Genomic DNA, 26,277 nt, shown 5'->3' with positions numbered 1-26,277 from the left:
GCTACGTATTATTACGATTTTATACACGTTTTTATGTGATAATTAATATCTACCGCTTTTTATAATTAATTGGTTAGCGCTTATATACACAACACTTATTACAATTTTAATAGCATGCAATATAATATGCAGAGTTTAGAATAATAAATATTTGTTTTACCTTAATAAAGAATTTTTATAAAGATATAAATTAAGTTTATTTCATTATTTTATAATTACTTATACAAATCAGATTTTGTATTAAAAAAAATTTTATAATACATAAAGCTTTTAGCACTGTATGATGATGTAGCTAATGCATGTCTGGTTTTTACTTTTGGTTTTGTTGCGGCGTATTTGTTTGGTTTGGACTAACGCGACGCGCCGTTGTGTTCTCCATATCTCTTCATCGCCCATCTACCCATTAGTCGTTCTCATGGAGTGGCTCTCAACCGAGACTGTACCGTGATGTATGGGATCAGTCTATCCCGAAGGTTTGTTAAATTTCTTTTCATTTCTGCACATTGAAGTAAAACTACTTAGACAAGTTTAAATCAAGTGCAGCGATTGTATGTTAATGATAAAGAAAAGATTATTTTTTGGTTACTTATTTTTTTACATCAAGAATATTTTATCACATCAAAATATAATTATGTGTTAATATTAATGTTTGGAAAGGAACAATACGCAATGGGTTTTTTCTCATTTTACAGGACATTAAAGAGATTATTGAAAATTGTGCTCACAAACATTGGGGAGACAGAAAAGAAGGCTTAATGGGCTTACAACATTATTTGAGCAGCGGGAATACCTTAACAGCAACAGATTTGCGTAGAGTGACGGATATTTTTACGAAAATGTTTATGGATTCCCATACCAAAGTGTTTAGTTTGTTCTTGGACACGTTGAACGAATTAATAATTACTCACAACGAAGGCCTTGGCGACTGGCTTTATGTTTTGTGCGCGAGGCTTCTCAATAAATTGGGTACTGATTTATTAGGATCAATACAAACAAAAATTCACAAAACGCTTGATGTTGTAAGGTGAGGTTTTACATAAATTTTATGTTATATTCTGTATTACATTAAGTTTATTGTAAATATTGAATTTTTGACATGTCATTTTCAGAGACTGTTTCCCAGGCCAACAGCTTCTACCTGCTGTGATGAGGTATCTGACAGATCCAACGCAAACACCAAATTCTCGCGTGAAAGTAGCAGCATTGACTTTTATCACGCAGATTGCTGAGACGGCAGAACCGTCCGCACTGGGCAGTTCTGCACCGACAGCACTTGCACGACTACTTGACTGGTCGAATGATGTCAAAAGTCATGATGTGAGGAGGCACGCGCAAAACGCTGTGATATCACTTTACAATCTTAATCCGCCTCAAGTTACTATGATACTCTCCGAGTTACCAAAATACTACCAAGTATGTTGAATGAATTATCAGGCATCATTTTTTATTTCTCACCTTGCACTGAATTTATTGTTTTTCTTCCTTTAGGAAACAGCTTGGCCTCTGGTGCAGAATCATTTGAGGAAATCATCCGCTTCTAGTAATCCAGCATCACCTGGTACGCCACCACCAAGAGCGCAGAACTCGCCAGCTCGAACGAAAACGAAAAACGATGTTAGAGCAGACGGAAAAACTGAAATCGATGGAGACGAGAACTTAGAGGAAGTATACAAGTACGACAAAGATGCCATGTAACTAGTCTAAACGCTTCATATAAATTCCGAAACATTTTAACGTTTTAAGGTTCTTTCAACAGATCTCTGCGACGCACGACTGCTGAAATTCAAAATTACGGCTTCGAACGTTTGGAGAGAGCTACCACCAGCAAAGACAGTGGTATCAGCAATATGGCAGATGTGGAGGAGAGAATGGAAGGTCTTACGTTATCTAATTCTGTAAGTTTTGTTTATTTAATAACTATAACAAAAAGTTATCTAATGAAAATAAATTTACAATAAAATTATTCTAATTGTCTTAATATTTTTAGGGTCGATCTTCGTCCGTTTCCTCACCGACGCAACGAGGACGATCTGCTAGTAACATAACTGTTAACGGATCCGATACAATTGCCGGTGATTTGATTCTACCTCAAGAAAATAATGGTTATAAGACGCACGGTATGCATTTTATTTTTATTTTTATTTTTTATTTAGAAAAAGATTTGTACATAATATAGCTGAAATATCTTATGTTATTTTGTATTTAGGATCATCACCAGATTCGATAAACAGGCCAGAAATCGTAGATAATATGGTTAAAACTTTGCAATCAAAAGTAGCGCAAACTTCGGAGAAAGTTGCAGCGTTGCAAGAATTTCAACTATATGTCCGCGAAGGCGATTCGTCATATATTAAACGAAATTTTAAGTATGTCACGATGTAACTCAACTGCGTATCTTCATTTTGGTGATTTAACAATTACTCTTGGTAATTTAACAATTCTGTGATATATCTAATTTCAGGAAAGTGCTCAAAGTTTTGTTAGATAGCTTATCCAATGACGGTAAAGTGATACAAGTGGAAGTGTTGCAAACGCTAATCGATATGCTTAAGTGTTCTGAATTAGTAGAAAGCTTTGCTTCATATAACGAGTTGCTAGTATTGAAAGTTATTTATGCTTACAAATCAGACGATCAAAAGGTTGATTCTTCCAGCGGTAGTGGCGGCAGATCTCCAGTGAGTATTAATTCTGTTTAATTTTTTAATCAACAAACAAAAACGTCATATATATGGCGTTGTTCGTATTAGGTTCATTGGAACGCGGAGAAATGCGCGGCAACGATGGCCATGGTTTTGAAGCCAGAACAAATTATCCATTTAGTCTCTACCATAATCGCTACGGAGACATATCCGTTGAATATGGGCGCAATAAAAATGTTACACAAAGTGGTAGAGCATTGGGGTCGGGATGCTATCGAACCTCATCTTGCCAAGGTTATGCCTGGCCTTATCAAGGTGAAAGAAGTTGAGATTTTTGGGAAAATTTGTATTTTACATTATTGTATTGTGCTATATACTAATTATATTATCTGTATTGTAGGCTTACGATGATGCCGAAAGCGCGGTTCGTAAGAGCGCGGTCTTTTGCATGGTGGCGATCCACATCGCGGTCGGCGAGGAGGTGCTGAAGCCACACTTGAGCTGCCTATACTCCAGTAAGCTTAAGCTGCTAAACATCTACATACAACGTGCGCAGCAACAGGCCAACAGCCAACCCGCGAGTCCGCGTAACAACAATAAAAATTAACTAACATCCAATACCACGACTCTCAGGGTCGCGATACTTAAGAGATTCGCTCGCTTCAGCGCGCGGCACGAGCGAATGCTTGTTAGCTTCCTTAGTAAGTCGGATCCGTCATGATGGTTGATGACGACGGTTTTAACATATGACTCGGAAATTTTGATACGATAGAGACTGATGTGTGTGTATGTATGTGTGCGTCACTTCGTGACGACGTGCATGCGAATCGCTGTTCGCAACGATAATATGATATGTGCGGAATTAGTGCAACGATAATCGTTCCGATGTTACGTTTGTCAAATATTTGTTTATAGAAGAATGAGGACGATTTATATATATATATATATTGATTATTCTCAGAAAAGAAAAAGAAAGAAAACTGTAAAGAGAATCCATAACATACGCTTCACTGATTCTTTTTGTCCTTTGAATATAAAGCTGCATTGTTGTATGATCGATTATACAAGTATACATTTGCGAGCATCACTTCAGTTGACAAATACATGTCCTCAAGTAAAAGCTCACGAGATGTATTTTATAGAAAGATTAATATTATGTAAAATTATATATTCGTTTGCGAAGTAATTTTTGATGATTTCTCAATTTATTCAATTTTGTTGGATCATTTTTTTTTCTTATCGCGATACTGTACATACGATAATAATCTGCGAGTTATGCCGTGTTTTATGCTGGAGAGCTACAGTATTTTCGGGAAGTACAGTATTTTTGTTAATACGTGTATGACCAATCTTTTATTTCCATTTTCTTTTTATTTTTATTTTCACAAATAATGAAATTTAAACGTTTATTTCAAGAGTTTGAATCTTCCATTACTGTAATAATCGATAATTCAATGAAAATGATAAAACTAAGATAACACAATGCAATATTACTGTCATTACAAATGATGTTACTACAAATAACAACTACTGTTACTACAAATGATGAATTAAGTGTCTTTTGTAGTTTACAATTTAACACTGATCACACACTGAGTAAACTTTATTGTATGCTTGTTTATATTTATTACCGAATCTATGTTTAGCGTCGAGCGTAATCGCATGTCCGATGATACGTCGTGATGCACCTCACAGCAACGACACGTGATAAGAAAAAGTGGAAAGTGTATAATTTATTTGTTTAAAATCTACGTGCTAGTCAGATTCCCAAAATAGCGTAGCACGACGCATGAAATAATGTGTGAATATGTTGGTCAGATTTTTTTCGTGAACGCGTATGTGCGTTAGCTCGCAAGAAAAAATTAACTGAACAATAAACATATTATATAACTTCAATTTTGCAATGTGAATATGTACACTTTGATCGAGGTAACAAAAAAATTCAATACTCAAGCTAACAAGTGCGTTCCTTTTTCTTTGATTTAATAAAATTTGCACTTACATCACTGGCTCGTCTAAAACCATCTATGCTTCTTTCCGAACATATACTGCTGTTCTCACTATCATCACTGTGATCCCCTTTGTTGCCCGGTAGTCTAGTGTAATTGTCAATACTGTCAAAAGTCAGAGCATCCGCCAAAGCGGATTCCGCTTCACGCGACTTTTGCAGCATCTTCTGCGCCATCACTGGCGGCCTGCCGCTGTCCGTCGGCGACATATGTAGGTTCCTCCCTCTATTAATTTAAATAATTCGTATTATAACTGTACAAATTCACAGCACGTGTAAACGGAATTGTTATACTTACCTCAGTTTGCTCGCAAAACTTCTATCCATTCCGAATCTTTGCGGACTGGGCTCGCGACTGTTGCTTGTGCTGCCAATGGTGTGACCGGATAATCGCCTCGGTCTGCCGATTAATGAATCGCCCTCGCGATTATACGTGGCGTAACTTAGTCTAGATGATGGGGAACCCGATCTACTGCTAGCTGTTATGAGAATAGTTTGTTAAAAATTTAATGTTGCATGTCTTTTTTTCATAAAAAATAAAACGTACGTTGAGATTGTGAAACTCCCGACACTCTTGTTCTCGTTCTTGCAATTCTTTCTGGGCTAGAAATTGCATTGGGATCTGGAGATTTACTAGGACGAGCTAAAGTAATACGAACAGTACGATATTAATCATACATATGCTTCAAAATTACTCTCAGCAGTGTTAAATTTTTTTCTTTTGATTTCAAAAATTTAATAAGATTACTCACGAAGTGCAGCTGCTTTCTGTCTGCTCATATTCGCGTACATCAACCTCGCTTTCGCCCTCTGAGCAGCTTGCAAATCAATTGCGCTGGTGGATCTAACACCTGGTGTACCTCGGTCTGTAGATATATACAATAGATTAATTCTACGGTATTAGCAGAACGTAAATTCTACTTTACAACTTCTGTGCAAGATTAAACAAAGAAAATTAACGTAAGACAACAATTCCGTTTCTTGTGCATCTTTCTTTGCGTGTGTGACGTGTATAACGTGATGTATAAAGTGCGATCTATCTCTGAAGCAAATAGACAATTACAGTGACTGTCTGTTGGTCTTTGTAGTATCGGGATACCAGATTGACGATAAGACCGAGGCAAGGACGGAGTACGTCTGAGCTGACCGTGCGGTTGACCCGTGGTCTGATGCAAATTTTCCGTACTACCTTCATATGTTTAACGTAAAGAAGAGAAGTCGCAAAGCAGCATGAAAACAGAGTGACAAGTCCTTTACATTAGGATCGCAGCACGAGTAACATGAATATATTCAAATGCAACGTAATCCGTTTTAATGGAGCGTTTTATCGCGGTAATAAAGCAAGGCGGAGAATCTTTACCTGCCGCGCTCATCACGGGTCGAGCTGTACGTGGACTAACGCTCGATGATCTCGCATTAGTCACGACATTTAAACTATTACTACTACCGCTATTGCTGAGAGACATCAAAGAACGTTTGTACGACGCATCCAAGTTATTAAGTAGTATCTCAGCTTGCTCTGGAAAGTGATTTTTAAATGCCCAGTATGATCTGCAAAAAGCAATAAAATTAACGAATTATTAAATTGATCTCGCATTAAACAAAGACAGGCGTCGTTGGAAATTCATCTGTCCGCAGAGGATTACTCACTTCCTGGCGAAGACTCGAGCTTCCGCGTCGGAATCTGCGATGCCCTTCTTGAGCGCCTCCGGCAATGTTGTTATATGCTTCTGTAATATCTGCGTAGGCCAGGTCTGCAGTATTAGAGTTAAATATTCCCAGGACGCCCTGCGAATGTCTTTGCTCTTGTTGCTCACGCACAATATAATAATAGGCACATATCGACTACAGTGGGTATTTTGAAGGATAAATCGAACTGCCACCGCACCGGCTGTCGCCACGACCTAGTTACCACAAAAATGGCGTGAGTAATTAAATTCTTACCTTCTATGGAGATTACGTAAAAACTAACAAACACGCGAACGTCGTAAACCTCTACGAGGTACAAATGTTTGTATAGTGGAGATATGTAATTAGACTCGACACACAACGATTTGGACAATAATAAGATCTAAATATAGCAGAGATCTAGCATTCCACAAGACTTACCTTGGCACTGTTCTGTATGAGGTTCATTAACGTATACAAAACCGATTCGCCAAAACTGGCGAATTTGTTCTTCAAGCTCTGACTCAGAAAAGCGAGAGTAATACACGCCTCCCGCACTACTTGGGATCTAAGGTCGGTGCAGGCCATCTCGAATGGACGCTGAAGGTTCTTTAGGCATTCGTGGAAAATTTCGTAATTAGTGCCACCTGCGAGTACAATGGCTCTTAACTTTCTCATCTGAAAAAGTAACAAGACAATAGATAGGAGATCGTCAGGTCGTACTCGTGGAAGATAATCTTGTTTTCTCGCGACACATACGCTATCCATTCTCTGTTTCCAGTCCTTTTTATCGTCACCCACTGTATCCTTGATAATCTTCATCTGTTCCTCGAGATCTTTTGCCGAGAATATATTGACGGTAGGCACGTCTTCGAACGAAGTAATAAAGGATTCCTCGTCAACAGCTCCGGCTTGCGCTGGACAGGCAATGATGACTTTCTTTGCATTTGCTTCAATGCGGAAAGTTATATGCGTGCGAAAGAATAATTTCTGAGAGCTATACTCTTCATGCCTTACACTTGTAGAAATAATCATACTAAATAATAGTTACACATAAATTGCATCAATGAATGATTGATGGTGAACCGTGCTCAAGCGGTCGCGAAATGCATATTACAGATTAACAAAAAAATGATGACTGCTCGTGATAACAAATAAGCACTGTGTGTAGTTACGTGTCAAGTTATACATGAGAAGCTTATGGGACAAATTACGTGCTTAACAGAATTCCATTGCGTTTTAGGATTTTGAATTGCAACGGCAGCGCAATTATCTATGTAATTGTTTCACCAGAAAAATAATCTCCGGATTTTTTCCAATATTTTCTAAAATAGTAAATTGTGCCAATAGTAGAATTTCGATATACCTGATGATGTCGATCTTACTGACAGAGCTCTTTTGACGGTCGCTGCCCTTGGTACCGTATAGGATGGAGTGCCCAAAGGAGGAGCTGTTTCATGCAAGCGAACAGTTAGCATATTCCTCGTCATCGAAACGTCAACGGTTACGTTGACCTTTTGCTGGCGAGTTTCTCTGACAATGTGTTGTTAACAAAATGCAAAAGTAAAGCCGCATTGCGGTTAAAACTAAGCGTAAGTAAGGATTACGGCATTACATTTCCCACATGTGTGCGCTTCGTTTGTAGACCGGTGCTTCTGTGACATCGAATTAACACTTAGTCATGACACACATTCACGTGTAATTTCGGGTGGCAACCAAGAGAAATATAACTTAAGTAAAATATGATAATTGCTCACATAGAAAGCTCTTTGATTTATAACTATCGTAACTAGCACTACTATGGATCATTATTTCAACGCGTGTAAAAAATATAGATGTTTAAATGTGACACTCTAGCGATATACGACATGTCTAACGAGTTTTATAAATTCAAAATAACTTGTTCCACGAACATTTAACATATATTGCTACTTGCAACCTTTACATTAACGACTATTACCAACGAAAACTATTTTAAAGAAACTTGTTTCATTGCTGCTCTACTCTTGCCACTTATGTCATGCTTACAGAAATTAAATAAATAAAAAATAAAAAATATATCGATGTAATATCATGATATGACGAGATGTGTGAAATAATTCTATAATATTTGAATATTATACCTAAGGCAGAGGATGGTGTTTTAGCAGGCCCAAATTGACCTCTTTTCGGAGGAGGCATGTTCAGCCTCTTAACGGGAGCCGATTTGATCTGCAATAAATATTTTTTTCTCAAGACGTTACTTCTACTTATAAACATGCAACGAAGATTACTAAAGAACTACGCGTGCCTCTTTCAAATTCTAAACTTACCGCTCTATCGATTTCGTCGCTGTCTTTACCAACTGAAACAAAAGAGAAAGAAAATCGTCACAATCACGACTCACAATTCCGAAAAGAAATCAAAAGCTTTAAAAATTGCACTTCTTAAAAAAAGAAAAAAATCTAGAGAAAATGACATTTTAATACACTTAACAATTTCGATTTGACCAATTATTAACTTATTTTGTTGCAAAGCGACAATATGGGCTTTTAAAATATAAAAACCTATTGATATAACATTGATGTAATAATATCGTAATATCATTATGTCAATCAATAGCCACATTATTACGTCATGATGACAAGATCGCGTTTTTCGGTGCGGTAGAATTAATTCATATACCTAGATCTGGATACAGCCAGGGCGGCTTGTGGATGTCGCAGTGACATCCCCTCGCCCTTGCACCCGGATGCTTCACTATATTGTCCCATTGCAATATCCACCTGCTGCTCGCGTCCCACAATTTCTTATCGATACTGGGATACTTCTTTAATCCCCGGCACAGGCAACGGTGCCCGCTCGGTATTAGCACGTCGGCGTCGTTCATCGTGATCGATGTAAACGATATTTCAGCGAGTACGGCAAGGATAAATTCTTCCACATGTCGCGGGAGAATTACAACGACTTTGACATTTCGCCAGCGTCATCGTCGTCATCGTCATCGTCATCTTACTAAACCAGTTGCGAGCAGACTTTTTTCGTCTCTATCCTCGGCCGCACACTATGATAATCTCTTTTTTTTTCTTTCAGTATAAACGCTGTAAATACCAATCTTACAATAATATCGTCTTAATATCGTCAAATTACTGGTTTGAAATAGCTAATTTAAAATGCATTGAATAATTAACCAAACAGCGACATCAGAAAATATATTCACTATTTATTATTATTTTTGGCCAATTAGGTATTTTTTTAAGATTAAAAATTCTTTTTTTAATTTTTTATCAATACAAAGAAAGATAAATATTTTCAATTATAAAATGCAGCTCTCTAGATGTTACGACGATATTTTTTCCGAGGATGCGATAAAGAGCCCGTTTATCGTGCGCAATTAGCAGCGTTATCTGAACTGTCACGATGGCTATAGTGCTCGAATTTACAACTCTTTCGATTCGTCAAGGAATTTCCGACGCTACTAATGAGCGTTGGGACTCACGAAAGTGTAAAAGTCTCGAAATATCGTGGGGAAACTCGCGTACGCGAGTGTGAGCGACCGCAGTGAAAGTAAGTTCTCGGCTGTTTTTCTTTTCCCGCGAGTCGCTTCGCGTCGAATTAATTTCCACATCCTAATTGGATCCCCGTGAGCGTGCCTCATTAATTTGCCGCCGCTTCGCGCGTGAGCCACTCGTTTTATTATAAATCGTCTAAATAAATGCGCGTCATCGAATGCGCGGATTTAACGGGGATTAATCGGCGCCGGATTTGATTTCATCACGTGATATTTGTAATGGAAGACAATGATCCGAGATCGCTGCTATAAATCTCTAAGAGCATTATTCTTTCTAACGGTTCTAATTATAATCAGCAGCATAAATTGTAACGAGCCACAATCGACATGAGTGTTCGCAAAAAAATTTTGTTGTTTTACTGATTTAAATTTGCATAGAATGCAATTCCTTCCTGCTTCCTCTAATGTTACAAATTCCGCAATTTTTTTAAAGAGTATGCGATTGATAAAGATCACGAGATACGCACTATTGAATGATATCGTCGTTTAATAAATCATCCCGGGGAAAAATGTTTGAAATTATTGCGGCGCAAAGTGGCAATTTGAGGCAAACGGCGAGAGTAAGCGGCAGTTAGATCGCACTCTGTCGGATTTCAAAATTGCCGGCGTAACAGTTCCTAATGTTTGCTCTTGCCTTTCTCGCAGGCATCGTATTATCTATCTATCTATAGCATTCCTTGCGGTTGTACGCATGCACGCGCGCTCTTGCATTAAGAGGCTCGGTCGTGGTTTAACGGTGGTAAAGATTCCTTCTTCTCTCTCGCGAGGCAGGGCAGGCGGGCTCTCGCTGTTACGGTAGTCGCCGTGTATTATTTACGCCAAGTTTTATTCACGTCTAGACCGCTAATGAACTTTAATCTCTATGTTACTACACTTGAAAAACGCGTAATCGTTGGGTGTTACAATTGGATTTTAATGACGTTGTCTGATCTAACTCCTCCAAATTCGTACGGTTGGCGAAACACCTGTACTTATCTCGGAAATTACCGACGCGTTGTGAAGAAATATCACTTTCCAGAGCAATTCTAAGATTTCAGTATAGAGTTTGCTACGAGGGGGTCGGTTGACTTCTCTACTGCACGAAGTTCGATGTTCTCTCCGGATGCGAATTCCCGAATACCTGGCACTTACGACGATCAATAGTCCGACAACGGAGCAAACGCTTATTACATACATAAACGTCTCGCGTTAATAATAACATCGCTCGGAATCGGATAACGCGATAGGAACACACCGGTTGCCGTCGACGATCACGACCCATTTATCAGGTATCTTCGATACCTCTCTCGGTGTTCTCTGGTAACAATAAACGTGCATTCACACACGCCGCCTTATACGTAACAAGATCGGTTAATGGGGAAACCCATTTTCTCACATTACAGATAGCATCGCCTCGCGCGCGCGAGCCTTTTCCTCTCAAGTTCCGACCGTTCATTCAGATCTCCGCGCGCGCGCGCTTTGTTCAGGTGTTCCGACGAGTTGCCGTGTCAAGGAGTGGGAAAAGAGGAAGGAAGAAAGGAAGGAAAAAGCTTCAAAGCCACGGAGATAAAATATTTGCACGTCCCGACACTCTTGAGTAAACTTGAAACACAGGATCGGAAGACACGGGAAGAATCGCCGGCACGATCCGAAACGCGGAAGGAAAGGTGTCCGAAATTGTCGATCGCATGAGACGTGGGTGAAACGCTGCTGTCGAACTAGAGCCGCCGCAGAGTGAAACGAGCAAAACTGCGAAACACGACGCGATAACGCATCGAAAGGTCCATTTGCAGGTGAAACGTGCCGCTCCTGCTTTACGGAGAAACAAACCGTGCGTTTTCGAGTAACGAACGCTTTAAGAAACAAGATCATGGCACCGAGAAGAAAGAGATCTGTGTTAGATTGCAGCCAACTTTCAGCCTGGCTGAATTTACCGTCTTCACGCGATTCATCTCGAGAACGTCCATTATTGTGGGCAAAAAAAATTTTTTTTTTTTTTTTTCGGACGGAATGGCAGAGGACAGTCGCTGGTTCGGTTTACCGTCGATCTGCTTGTAGAGTCACTCGTGCAGAGACGATGTGCGGTTTTGGGGGGGAAAAAATAAAAAAGAAAAATAAATCAAAAGAAGGGGAAAGAAAATCGTCGCACTTCCCGGAATCGGTTGCGTCACGCGATCCGGCCTCCATTACGCGCGAAGCCGATTATCGTACACGTGCGCGCGAGGCATTTATCGCCGACGAGGATTAGCATCGCCTAGCGGTAACAAGACCGACGCGGATATCGCGTCGCACGTAAAGAAAAAAAAAGGGACACCGAGACATGTATTACAAATCATGCAAAAACCGAAGCGGTCTCTTTGGCTTCATCCGTTACAACGACGCCGACGACCGACGGCGAAGCGCGCGTGGTTCCGCCGCTAATTACGATTCAAGATCTTTTGATTAAGGGGTCCCGCTTTATTTACCCCGAATAAACCGTGACGAGCGGTTTCTGCGCTCCGACCTCCGTCCTCCCGATCTTCGTTTCACGCCTCGTTATAAGGCGATTTATCTGAAACAATATAGACGTCCCGATGCTTTGTGCAACCCCGTCGCGGGGCCGAAACTGATTCCGCAACAGCCGCAATGGTTGTGCCATTATGATTTTTTTTTCCTCTTCCTTTCATAAATAAACAGGTGGGGGAGAACGTAGAATCCTGTTCCTCGCTTTGCACAACGTCGTTGTAGCGCAATTATCCGCGCTCGAAGCCATTCCACAATAGCGTAAGCTCAGTTGCAAGTGGTCGTCAAGTAATTAACTTAAATTACCTTTGACTCTCAGTTCTTCTGATTCATAGAAGTAAAAAGGAAAGATAAAAAAGAAAGTTAAACTGAAATTAAAGCTAATTAGCGCTCTGTACACGCGGTTCGACAATTTTGTCCCGCAAATTTCTTTTCTTTAAAAAACCAAAAGCAGTGTAATTATAAGATTTCTATATATTTTTTTAAAATAAACAATCATACGAATACTTTTCAGAGATGTAAGAGCCATTGAACAATCTTTTGTACTACGATTACGCTACTGCAGAACGGTCCTTAAAGATTGTCCGAGTGACTAATCCGCAATCTCGCTTTTACGCTCGAGGTAAACAGAATATAATTAAGTGGAAAATGCCGACGGGAGCGTTCTATGCGATTTCAAAACATACGTTATTCCTTCCCTTCATACGCGCGGGTAATCGAGGACAAAGTTGTATTCTTCGAAAGAAGCGGGAGGAACGAGAAGCGACGCTCATTGTATTGCATAATTGAGATCTCTTCTCCCTTGCCTACATGCCGTAATAAACGACGTGAGTTTTGCACCAACAATCCCTCATGGGCGAATCTAGTTCATCGCGCGGCCGGGAAAGTGCATTAATAATTCCGACGAAGCGGCCTCGTTGAGGAACGTGCTTTTGTTGATCTCCCTTCCTCCCCGCCGCACAATACACGCACGGGAAACCCCTTATCTTTCTCAAAGAGGGCCCGAAACGTGGCACAAATGGAGAGACGACGTATATAGTGTGCCGTGAGCGGACACGAAAGTTTGGCGACAGCATTGTCAAACGTTTCTGAAGGTACCAGGACACGCGGTAAAATCGTGTTTCCGGTCGCACTTTATTTTTTGAGATTCGGCGACGAAAAATCCGAGATTCCGTATCGAAAATTCTATTCTCAAGGTTAGACGATCCTTCTCGAACACTCGACGTGATTTCCGTTTATATCGATCGCAGGGCAACAAAAATGAAGCTCCCCTTCGAAAGCGGATGCGAAGAAGGGTACCGTTGTCATGTCACGCGCGCACGCGATCTTTTCGGGATGAAACGTGACTCTCGCTCGCATCCTCGATATTGCCCTTTCCCTCGCGCACACACACACACACATACACAGAGCACTGTTTCTCACCGCACAGCCGCAGGCGCGAAACAATCGGACTCACGTGAGCGAGTCCTAGGCAGCTGCAACGAACTGACGCTCGTCGTCTGTTTCACAAGGCCCGACACTCGTGCGTCTCGAGAATTCCCTCGATCGGCCGACCGCGGCGATGACGACGACGACGACGATGACGGTCGAAACGTCGTGGCATCATGTGATAATAGGCATCGATAGCGTCGACGACACGCGAGACGATAACGCACGGCACTTATCGTTGAGAGCTTCGCGCGACGTAAACAGCGCGGCTTCGCCACGCGAAATGATCGAGCAACAGTCGAGCAGCGAGTTGTTGTTACGGGAGAAGAACGAGGTGGGCCGAGAATGCAATTTTCGATTCCGCGTATCGCGCGCACTCCTCGCGTGTTACATCCTCTTCCTCCTCTCCTGGCTTCTCTCGGTAATCGAAACGACCGATCTCACGATCGAAATCACGAGGACGCGGCGTAGTCGTTCGTCGCGCACGTGTCATCGGGGGGACAAGGCCCGAGAGGAGGAAGCGACGACACAGTGGTACGTCGCGAGGCGAGGCTGTCTATGATACACGACACGGTACAACACAACACAACAGAGCAGCGTGCACGTCCCTCACTAAACGCCAACTCGTTTACTCTGAACCACGGGCTGGCGAGAGTAAGCGCTTATGCACGGGACGCGAGGAAAGGAGCCGAGGGAGGGGGTCCCTCGTCGCTCGCCACGGACCTTCCCCTATCTCGTTGGAAGGGGCTAAAGGGGCCGTAGGGATGAACGCGGAGACGCGGGGCCTGCATGGTGCACGGTCACCGCCACCGATTCCGGAAAATCAATGCGAACGCTATTGTCAACCGTGTGTCATCGAGGACAATGGCACAGTAACGAAAACGTAGTTTTCACGAGGTCGGGTGGTGCGTGCGAGTACGTTCATCATGCGCTTTATGCTACGTATGGAATTGTCAAGTTACACAGGGATTGCATTTCCAACTTTCATCTTCTGTATATCTAGCGATTAAATATTCGCACTGTACTATCACGTCCGTATGTTATATATTTTATTTCGCTTTATAATAATTAATTCTCACGTTTCTCATATATATTTTCATAAATTTTTTTTTTGAACAATTTCTCTCCGATAAAATATAAACAAGTTATTTCATAACACATGTAGACACAACCTCAGAATAAAATTGGACAGAAGACAACACAAAAAGTTTACATACGCTACATACATATAAATAATTCAATTTATATTTAAAAAATTTTAATAATAACCGATTTTTATATAAATACAAAATGTTTCTGCTGTGTACAATAACAAAATTATCTATATCTCGACAATTAATCCAAAATACCTGTGTATGTAAACTTTTTGTATCCGAAATTTATTTCTGAAATTATGCCGACATGTTATGAAATATCTTGCATATTATCATATATATGAATATTTCTTTTTTGTTGAAAATTTTTGTCTACTCATACACGTCGAATATGGCAGGAAAGACGCGTGTTGCGTCAATTCGAGGTTGCGCAATTCGTCGCATTAAAATAATAATTAAGATTCTCGATTGTCGTTGCATTATCCTCCGTGGCAAGAAACTTTGATTACATCCCGAATGCTAAGAGACGGGAACGATTATTTACTTTGTTGTGCCTCGTGCGGCGTAATCGCTCACGAAAGGAGCCCAAGCTCGATCGGCAAAAAGATATGAAAGCCGAATTGTCCTGTCAATAATTATGGGCTAATTGGCGCGCGGGATAATTAACGCCGATCTCGCCGGCAAGAGCAAGAAAGTCGAAGATGTCGCAATCGTCCTGAGAGAGATGCACACGCTCGAGCGTGCGTCAAGCTTTCTGCCTTCGTCGTTTTGCATTCACGTGCGAAGGCGCGAACTGCATTTGCGCGGCTTTCCATCAGGGGTGGGGAATTAACGTCCAGAGATGAGATCGGCCGAGTTTCACCGTCGGGAGGACAAGAGAGCGATCTAGATCGCGCACTAATTAATTGATTTACTTCGTCGGAAGACCCGAAAATGCATTTGCATTCCCCCGTTCTCATACAGTCAGGGCCGCTCCTGGCGATGAATTCAGCGCAGCTTATAAAAATCAACGATACCGCGATACATTTTTAATTACAAACATGCAACACTTAACTAGGATTATATTAAATTGAAAAATAAGAATAATGAAAATAAAACAGCAAATATGTTCACGTAGCGAAATAAATATATATGTACGCAGTAGAATGAACTCATATATTATATATTGCCACATTTTGCTTTCGAAAGCGCAATGTATATATTATTATTCATTTCCCGTCTAAATCTTCAGTCGGCCCTGCATATGAAAGAACACCGCCGCGCCGACCGGCGCCGATTTCGAAAGGCTCGACAAATTGACCGCGATGGAAACAGGTGGGTGATTGATGCGGTCCGATTCAATTTGCGCGAGTTTTAAGTACGTCGGCACGGGCGATTGAGAGCCGAGAGATTGCAGAGGGAGGGAAAGAAGATTAATGCGGCTCGCGAAATAAGGCCTCGGTTATGTCGCCTCGTAATAAACCAGAAAGGACCGAAAGAACGTGTCGAAACGCCGCCCGCCCTCGTAAATCTGTCGTTAGGTCCGCTCACGTGTTTCGCGGATCGAACACGCGCACGTGAGCGGAACGTTTCGTAACGATTCCGCGCGAAACGGATTCGGCGATGGATCCTTTGACGAATTTTACCTTCGATCGACACTCAGCTTTCGCGTCATCATTCCGGCGAAGCCTACCAGATCGCAGAAACGGTCCAAGTGTCATAATTGCAGACGCACCATCAAATCTCGATGCTCCGGTGATCCTGAGTTAATTTCGAGCGAGCCGATCGTTTCCGCGGGAAGCGAGTTATAAATTATTGCCAGCGGAGTATCGCGTAACCCTTAATTAACGTGTGACGCGATGCATTAAGGCATAATTAAGCGCGAGATACGGCTCACGGCGGCGACCGGATCAAGCGGATCGATACGCGATTACAATGCTCAACTGTAACGACCGGCAAGATTATGTTCTTGCGCGACGTATTTCCCCTGACGTAATTCATATATTTTATCTGCATATCTTGAAAGCGTACTCGATCATTACTCCGCATTAAACTCGAAAAATAAATCTGTCGAGTTTTAAATTGCACTTTTAAATTATAAACTCGATATTCTTCAAGATATTTTAAAAATCTGTAAGATATCTTGGAAAAATATCCCGCGATGTTTCGGAACCTGAAAGAATCTGTCGGACCCCGATCGCGCAGCTTTAGGGTCAAGCGACGCTGAATAGTCATTGGCGTGATGTAGAATACCGGAAGAGCGTATAAACGGCCTCGATTCATCGCGCAGTTGTACCGCGATTTCCACGCTACGTGTCGCGAAATATTTCGCGACTTTGCAAACTTTTCTAAACGACGTTCAGATGGACCGGTGAAAAAACTGGGCCAGCACGCGCTGGTTTCCTCCGCGACCGACCATCTTCTTCTCTCTCTCTCCATCTCGCAATTATGTCTGCATTCGTATGCAGGAGTATGGAAGCGGTATCGGTAATTACACTTGACGGCATAATTAAGGTACACGCGGACGTGCGGCGGCGTGGGCCGAACGAGTTGTGTGCCTTCTGTTCTTTCGCGAAGCTCGCCGCCTCCTTAGAAATTCAGCACGGACGTAGGAACGTGGTGTTACGGAATGTAGTGTTACGGAAGAAGAATATGGGAAACGTCAGAAAACACACGGCTTAGCCGTGTGTTTTCGCGCGCGTTTCCCGAGCGTCGTAGGGAGAATCGCGCCAGATGTCCTTGGTGAAAGCGAGTTAGTGATTTAATTCGTTGCTAATGTGTGCCCGTGAGTCCACGACGTTTGAAACCTCGAGAGAGAGAAAGAGAGAGATGAGACATGCGATATAAAAATTTACCGTAAAACATCACCCGGAAACAAACAATTCCGCTCTTTAGAAAATGGGTCAACATTACCAAGTCGTTCTTTGCGATGTTTTTCGTTCTTCCCGTTTCGAATATTTCAATTTTAAGATTTTTATCACTTTACATAACTTCAAAGAATGAAAAAAAAGTAGATTTAAGGAAAAAAAAACGGAGGACTGAAGTCGCGGGATTCGCGCCAAACAAAGTGGCACGTCGTGCTCGAAGGCCAATTTGATGAGCGATCAAACGTTGCGGCCAATCCACGCAGGACAGAGGGATTATTACGGACACTATTATCAGCGAAAATAAGTCGGCGCTTGAATTCTTTTTTTATTTACGTTTCACGTCACAAAAAGAATGATACGTATAATTGGTCGCTAAACTAGATAGGCTCTCCAATTGACCTTCGTCGAGCGAGAAAATAATGATGTGAAAGCCTCAAAAATACGTAAGAAATTGGCAGCATTGATCGTGTGCGTCAAAGACGTGCGGTTTGAAAAATGACCACAAACCAATAAATAAAGATGGATTCTGTCGAGAATTCTCGGTAGACCTTCATCGATTTCCTTCTTGCTTCTTTTTCCAATTTTTACCTCGTAAAAGATCCTTAAGGAGATTATCGGCCAATTAAGATCCTATCGTTGATCGATCGCAATCATATTAATACAAGCCAATTTCTTCGCCTCGTTTGCGAGTTAAGTTTGCTGCCAATTATTATATATCGCGTTAAACCGAGTGCTCCAAATACATTCGCGTAAATGAAAAGTAATAGCAGTATCTAAAATCTCGCGCAATAAATAATTTACACGGCTTGCTTTAAAGACGCTCGTCGCTCACGAACAAGACTGCGAACTAACCGATGCGTTATTACGATAAGTAAGAACCTCCGGCGAAATAGGACGCACAGTTCCGGGAGGAAGGATAAAAGAAAAGCCGCAAGGCGACTGTAGATTTTCTGGGTGGCGTCACGCGCCATGAGATCATCGGCATCATCGGAAAATGTGAGCGTCGATTACCCGCGCGAGTGCGAGTCTCTCTCTAACTGCCGTTAGAGAGACAACGCTAAAAGGAATCGCCCACACGGCCTCTGCACCGAAGAAGGCAGGCGATAATACCTCGTCGTTACATAATATCGTATATATATTGCGTATGTAATCGCAAACACGCTTATCGCGCGCGGCTCCGTGTGTCACGGGTTCAGCAAATAATTACTGACCCATTACAGATCACAATACGTCCTTTTTCACTCGAAAGGAAGAACACGATGATTCTCTCCGAGTATTCCGGTTGATTTATCTTGATTATCCGCCGAGTTTGCTGTTGTACTTTCGACGTTTTACAAAAATTAGATAAGCCTCAAATTGATGTAATTAATGTCGATTATTAACGTTAACCATAGCTAGAAATTTAAACGGAACTAATCCCTTCTTTTCCGTGAGACTCGGACAGTTGGTTTCGTTGCCTGGCTACGCAAAGGATAACGGGGCAAATGGTCAGAGAACGCGCGATGAAAGGGCAACAGCTGGGCGTTATTCTGTATTTTCATATCTGATTGTTGCGCACACCAACCGGCGCGGCGCAACGTGGAACCGTGCGCCGCGCTTTGCGGAGATAAATCTGCGTGTTACCCTACCTTTCACTTGCGCGCACGTGTACACTGCATCTCGCTGCCCTCGGGGTAAGGTCGCCGTAATAAGGCGCGAGGATTAAGAGCGGGTGGCAATGCGAAATTCACCATGCGTAACGGGGAAGCCGCGATCGCGTGACACGGGAATGCTGGTGCGAATTATCCCCGCGACGATTAAAATGTTACTGTGGAATCTGAAGTATAATAATTTAAATCTAAACCTTCTGAACCTTCGAGATATTATACTCCGTTTCAAGATCGAGTCTGGTAATTTGTACATCGACACTCGAGAATCCGAGACATGTATCAGAATTTAAATATACGAGAAATGTAGAAGATTGTTAGCTTCACAAAATATATGAGTCACACACTTTTTACGGTGGTAACCATTTTTTCATCGTCACGCAACTTCCATTGATTTCGTATTTATCTCTAGCCTATTTTTAGTAACGAGACTCGAGAGAAACGTTGACGCGTTTCGGTGAGATCGCGTGGTGTAACTGTGCCTTAACGCAAACTTCTAATACAATCGCGTTGTACGGGGTCACGGGGAAAGAGAGAGCGAAAACGAGACTTATGCAAATTTTTCTTCGCTTGCTTCGGGCGCGCGCGCAACCTTTCCGCGTCGCATAACTTCGAGGATATCGTCGCGATGACGAATTTAATCGGCGTTTCGTTCGTCGTAGAAACTTTAATACAGCGGTACGAAAAAAAAAAATTCGCCCCGCGATTCTCATTTGTATTCGACGAGCGGCAGTCGTCAAAACACGGGTGTCACGAGCGTGATTACGTCACGATCGTCAAGTATGCCTAAGTCATAAAAAAGTAGAAAATTGAATGTATGCGAAGTGTTAGGCAAACGTCGTTCGCGTTTATGCATGAGTGAATTGGACAGATGCCGACGTATGCATAACGCGATCGAAGATCGATTAGTTCCTCAGAATTATAATTTTAATTGCAAGAGTAAATTGAATTTTCTTCGCGCGGCATAATTTCGATTAAATTATACGTTTTCAATTTAATACACGCGAGGCACGTTAGATGCGCATGGTATTCGAGCGCACGGCAAACGCTGGAATTCTGTAACACTGTAGAGCGCAACTTGTACTTGGGAGGCTGAAATATTCATGGATGCGTAATCAGCGTGTAGAACGTGCCGCGAGTCGCTCTAATAACGCTTGAGATTGATCCCTCGGACTTTGCCATGGCCGGAAGTTCGAATGTCCATGAAGGGGATGGACGATACTTCGCGGAAGATCGTCATTAGCGCTTCACGGCTATTTTGAGTTCTATTAATATCTCTGAAATCAAGCGAAGCGCCGCTTCTCCTCCGCCAAGCCCAGGTATGATCTAATCGTGATCGTATATGCGCAGGGTGTAGCGGAGAAAAAATACAGACAAGCGCGCGTCCTCGTAGTTTCGAGAAAAAAAGAGAGGCGAAAGTAAAAAAGGACATTCATCTACTTAAAATTCATTGAATAACGAAAGTGTCGAATTTCTAAACCACATCTCAATACGTGCCATCGATTCTAACTGCTACTTTCACCAGGATGATGAATAGCTCCTTGCGTTAATTAGTCAGTAGTTATTTAGTAAATTTTTTCTATCGACATTCGTGTCGCGAGCAGCGGAATGTTTAATTACTTTGATTCATAGGGATAACTTATATTGGATGATAAACGTGTCGAACGATGGGAACCGCCTGGCCTTTCACGAAACTACCGCGAATAGCGTTGTTAATTAATAACAGCACTAATAATCGCACGGCGCTTGAATGAGAAATTCCGGTAAATCCGGGGAGAGATAAAGATGGAGGAGGATGTTATTTGCAATAAGGTATTGCAATCGCGTACACGAGGAAATCCCTTCTCGAGCGACCGTAACATTTTGTGTTGCGTCTGATTGCGCAAGCGAATGCCACGGCGGCGGTGGCAATTCTTGCCGAACGAACTTTTCTCTCTTGCTGACGATGGATCATTTCCTATCGTTTGAGAAACGAACGTACACCACCAGATGTGCGACACGTAATATTTGTGACCGAAATTCGAACGAAGCTCAGCGAAGCCGAGCAGTCGCGGCTTTACAAGGCCGTCCGTTTCGAAGCGAGACAGTCTCAGCTACGGTATGGATTACGCGGAGGCGCGGCGCAGTGCGGTGCTTGAAACAATATACCGATACGGTATATCGGACGCGTCCTATCGGCCTCTGAATGCAATATTATGTAACCTTCCCGGCGCGGCCAGCAGATAACGCGAATCAGCGACCTCGTTGTATCGCTCGTTCAAGGAAACGAAACTTTACAAAGGCGACGAAACAGCGTGTAATTTCCCTCCAAACGTTATTTTTATCATCGGCGTTATTCGTTCTCTTCGCCAGAAGTGTAAAAGTAAAATTCCGATCAGGCCGAGATATCGACGTGTCATTAAATCGAAGTCGCCGACGAGGTACATACTACCGTAGTAGCAAACGTGTATTCCCGTCACATCGGGGAACACGCGGTCTTCGGTAAATATTCATGACGTATACGTGTAACGCCGAGCTGCAAAGAGGACGAGCGGGGCGAGCAGACAGGTGGAGAAGTCTTCCTGCATGCGAAGGCAGGATCGCCGCGTGATAAACTCCACGGCTGCGCGATGGCAGCACGATACAACGTGCCTCGTGCGCACGTCGAATAGCGATGTATGCCGCGTGGCGCGTACACTCGCGTCTTACTTTCCGTCGTCGTTGAGCTTAAATTAAGCGATGCCCCGCGGCGTCAGGGAATTCAATCAGTCTACTCACCGTCGGACGACATTGCCAAGGGTAGAAGATCACCGGCGGCTTTCAGTTGATCGAACTTCTCTATTAGCAGGAGCATTCTGCAAGCAGAAGGGTCGAGAGTTTACATAACGTTGCGATCGAGGATTATATGGTTTCGTTAATAATACATCGCGCCAATTAGTTGATATTTAACGAGAAGAAAAGTTTCTCGAACGTCTGAATGACTTACGATTAGAAAAGAGATACGCCATGAAATTCTATGCGAAAGACCAGAAAGCTAAAAGACAATCGCTTTCTCCGATCATTTCACTTACTTAGCTTGCGGCACATTGTGCTTTCTTTGCAAATCGACGCGTAATCTCTCGCCTACGTGTCGATAGATGTCCGCTAGTGTGTTTAGAGCAGTTTCCCGAACCTTTTCCGAGGGATCGGACAGCAACTTTACAATGCTCGGGATCACCCCCGACAATGCCATCTCGTCCGCTCCATGTCTAAAAAAATTCAAACGTTTTATTTAAAAAATGTATCATTCTTATAAACTTCTCATTCTATATATATATATATGTATAAATTTATAATTTTAAATAAACGCCAAAAACTGCCACTCACTCGTTCAGCGTCGTCGTCAGCAGGATTAAAGCCTCCTCTCGTAATTTTGCATTCTTGTGATTAAAGGCGGGACGAAGTCTGTCCAGAAGATTCTGAGGCGACATGCATCCCTTCTCCATAATTTTCAGGAGCACCAGTTGCGCCTTCTCCCTGGTAGCATCCTTACTGTCACCTATAACAAATACGAGTTTAATCGTCAATTCGCGTACACGTAAAAATTAGAAGGGACGCAATAAATATCGCTCGTCGGTATCGTTAAGGTCGTCGTGCGTGCGCGCGCGCGCGTGTGCTTATTCTCGACGTCGTCGCATCGGCTTCGCGGAACAGCTGAAAGCGATCGGCGGACCGGTTCTCGACAAATATGGTGTACACATCTGTCATAGACTTCAACCTCATTAAAGGCGTTTAAACGTCATTCAGGCTCGTTCTATTCGAAACTCATTTAGCGGTTAATGCGATGATTCACCCAATACACGGCGAAACGTTGGCGAAATTTGCATTCGAGATGTACGCGTCTCCGGATAGCGCAGCTCTGCACTTAATGTTCCAATTAATAATGTTAAAATTATCCCCCGGCTATCCTTATATCGCGATTATGGGATACTTACAAGCTGGAATGTATACACGATAAATTGGCTTTTATCAATGCCAATGATCCGATGCCATCGTAGATTGTTTGTAGAATTATCGATCGTCGTAAATAATAATAGAATAATAGAAACTTTCGATGTCCGCGTGTCGTGCCGGCCGATTCTTCCTCGAGGACAATTTACGAGACAAAACGAGAGTGAAACGGATACGCCCTGTCGTACTACTCACCTAGCCTGTCTATCGTCGGTTGGATAGTGGTCGAGATGTAAGGCTTGAAGTCGTGACCCATTCGATCCGCGAGATACGTGAGAATCTCCAAGCCATTCTGGACCACCTGGAAAAGAAGAACACGTGCGTCGTTTGAATTTATGGCGCATATTGGCCGATTATAGCCGCGGTCGCAACGATTGTCCTCCTTCGACGGAATCGCTTTCGCGCGCCGTACCGGCCGGCCGGCGCGGCGGCGCATCAAGGCGATCGAGGTCTACCGGTTAATTTAGCAAGCACAGAAAGTGTTTATATACGAGACTCCATTACGGTATATTAATTAACACTTCCAACTACGGCGACAAAAACCAGCTAATAATAGGAACACCCTTGGATGTAATCGACTCTCGCATTCTACGCGTTTCAGAGACGAGATTATGTCATTCAAAGTTTTTCAGATATATTTTTATTTTAATTAACATTACATATTTTTGTTCAATTCATTATATTTCAATATTCTTGTTTTATATCGTAATATTTAGATGATAAAAAAGGGGGAGAAATAAAAGAAAGATATTATTAAGAGTCGATTATTGCCTCGAATAAAACATCCGGTAATTCGCGTGACAAGAATGAGTCTTTTTTTAAATCACAACACGTGTGATATAAACAAAGATAAATATAAGAGCAGAGAGTAGTGTAGGCCTACGAGATCGTAATATATTTCATGCCCGCTCAATGTTGACATCGCCAAGCTTGTGTGATGCAACATCGATCCGGAGGGAGATGAACCCCATCCTCTCGAGAAATCGCCACGCTACGTTTCCTCTCTCAATCGTTGTTATGCGAGTCTCGCCAGAGACACAAGTGCACTCGTGATTACGATCTTAGTAGTAGTACTGCGACGCGCGCAAACGGAATACCGTTTTTCTGTTTTCTTTAAAGGGAATGTACAATTAGCCAACCAGCCAGAATTTCTAATTGAATGCTTGCAGTTTAGTGCCCGTGAAACGCGCGCGAAAGGCGATCGCGTAGTAATTACGGTGGAAGTTATAATTAACGCAAGCCATCAGGTAACGCCAACGACAATGCTCCAGCTTTAACGCGTGTCGATTTAATGTCCTATAAATACCTGTAATGCAACATTAACAACGCGCACCTAAAGAGGATATCTAGGTGAACGTTGGTAAATTTAAATTTTCATTGACCAGCTCGCACACCATCGTCACGAACTGCTCGAAAAGTGTCTCGATGCAGCGTGCCGTTTAAATACATTTAACGAAGTGCTATACATAGGCGTATAAACCTATTTTCGAGCCGCGGGGTAAACGTTCTCTCAGGGCTATCGTCTGGCTGTGACATCACTGCTCAGCACCGAGAGTTTTTGCCCTCCTCTTTGGTTTTGCTCCTCCGCGCCATTATCTCCAATCTCTCGATAAAGCTACACGCACCTCTGATCCATTCACGATCGTATCTACGTATCACGAAGAGCGACTTCCACATTATGTCTCTCTACGCTACATTGCATCCGCAAAACGTAAACATCTAGATAAAATCTATTTCTGCAGACGTTTTTCAATATTAATTACAATAATCTTCTGTTAAAAATAGTATAATAATGCATTGCGTACAATTTGCATTTGAAAATACTTCATTGAAGTTAATTATACACATTCAATAATAAAAGTTGGAAAATATTTTCCAAATTAAAAATTACACCATTTTGTATATTTTTAAATCAAAATTTTCGACGAGTTGTCACAGTAACTCTTCACATAAGACAAACGTGCGATGAAAGCCAGTTACGGCCAATCTTATTAACTCCAATTAATAAATTAAACCAATGAAAAAATCGGTCAATTAAATTGATAAAATGCCAACTGCATAACTTAACATTAATTGTCCCTATTCTAATTTTTTATTTTAATTAAAAAATTACTTAATCATTAATAATAATTATTGTATTTCACATAAATGAGTTGTACTTTGAATTATGATATAATAAGTTATACAAAATAGACAAAAAACAAAATAATAAAATTTGAAATTTTGCAGTTGACAATTCATAAATTTAATTTCGGTCGATTAAATTAATCGGAGTTGGTGAGACCAGGCTCCTGGTAAACCCTGTACAGGCGAAAGAACAGAAACGATAAGCGAGAAGAGTCATGCGAAGTCGCGTGGGCGAGAGATCCACGGCCTTACTTGTCGAACTTGGGTGCATGATCTGTTAAAACTATCGTTAGCGCTACGTGGGAGGCTGCGCACGTTTTCCTCCGTAAGCACGCACGCACGCATGCACGCAAGCACGCATCCGCGCGTGCTTTGCAGATTCGCGTCCGCCAAGCACCACGTGGTCAACGGAAACGGCGATGGGACCCGTGAGGGAAACGCGCCCCCGTCGAAAATACAGAACGCGTATTTTCGGGTACGCGAGAGATATATCGGGTATCAAATACGTCGCTGAACTTCTTGGCAGTTTAACAGAAAAGCGCTGCAGCAGCGGAAGCGAGAGACAAGAGATCTGCCGACGTTGGTTAGCGAGTTGGAAAGCGAGCGCAAATGTGGGAAAGCAAAATCCAATTTTCGCGTCGGGGTCTTCAAATGTAATAATATTCCAAGGCGCAACGGTACGGCGTAGAACGCCTAATTACTTCGGGACGAAGTCTATGACTTAAATCACTGCGGGGTTTAGACACGAGCGGGCGATTCATTTCTCTCTTGGAATCGTAGCTCTTTCATCATCGTCGAGTTCTTCTGGTGGATCCGCGCTG

At 42.2% G+C, this 26,277-nt stretch overlaps 2 protein-coding genes across 8 annotated transcripts in view; one reads left to right on the top strand and one right to left on the bottom strand.

Annotated features, from left to right (window-relative positions):
* Positions 1-309: 309 nt before the first annotated feature.
* LOC118644142 (CLIP-associating protein 2-like) lies at positions 310-3,825 on the top strand. Its single transcript, XM_036288036.1, has 10 exons — positions 310-473; positions 693-1,024; positions 1,110-1,413; positions 1,489-1,673; positions 1,757-1,895; positions 1,988-2,117; positions 2,207-2,366; positions 2,462-2,675; positions 2,748-2,954; positions 3,040-3,825. Exons 2-10 carry the CDS (start codon positions 756-758, stop codon positions 3,244-3,246), a joined length of 1,815 nt encoding a protein of 604 aa, XP_036143929.1. The 5' UTR covers positions 310-473; positions 693-755; the 3' UTR covers positions 3,247-3,825.
* Positions 3,826-4,641: 816 nt separating this feature from the next.
* Positions 4,642-26,277, bottom strand: part of LOC105830350 (CLIP-associating protein 1-A) — a gene marked incomplete at its 3' end in the record, with an annotated part of 30,498 nt that continues 8,862 nt past the window's right edge. The window contains 16 exon segments of one of the 7 annotated variants that reach the window (XM_036288029.1): positions 4,642-4,873; positions 4,946-5,126; positions 5,195-5,290; positions 5,400-5,513; positions 5,711-5,836; positions 6,008-6,198; positions 6,298-6,551; positions 6,757-6,993; positions 7,075-7,265; positions 7,682-7,765; positions 8,439-8,526; positions 8,628-8,659; positions 22,118-22,194; positions 22,411-22,587; positions 22,706-22,877; positions 23,525-23,630. In XM_036288029.1, the coding sequence (XP_036143922.1) occupies positions 4,642-4,873; positions 4,946-5,126; positions 5,195-5,290; positions 5,400-5,513; positions 5,711-5,836; positions 6,008-6,198; positions 6,298-6,551; positions 6,757-6,993; positions 7,075-7,265; positions 7,682-7,765; positions 8,439-8,526; positions 8,628-8,659; positions 22,118-22,194; positions 22,411-22,587; positions 22,706-22,877; positions 23,525-23,630 (2,358 nt within the window). 7 annotated transcript variants of the gene reach the window in all.

The sequence above is a fragment of the Monomorium pharaonis genome, chromosome 6, assembly GCF_013373865.1.
Source record: "Monomorium pharaonis isolate MP-MQ-018 chromosome 6, ASM1337386v2, whole genome shotgun sequence".
NCBI classification, from domain to species: domain Eukaryota; kingdom Metazoa; phylum Arthropoda; class Insecta; order Hymenoptera; family Formicidae; genus Monomorium; species Monomorium pharaonis.
This window is presented reverse-complemented; position numbering and strand designations above follow the sequence as displayed.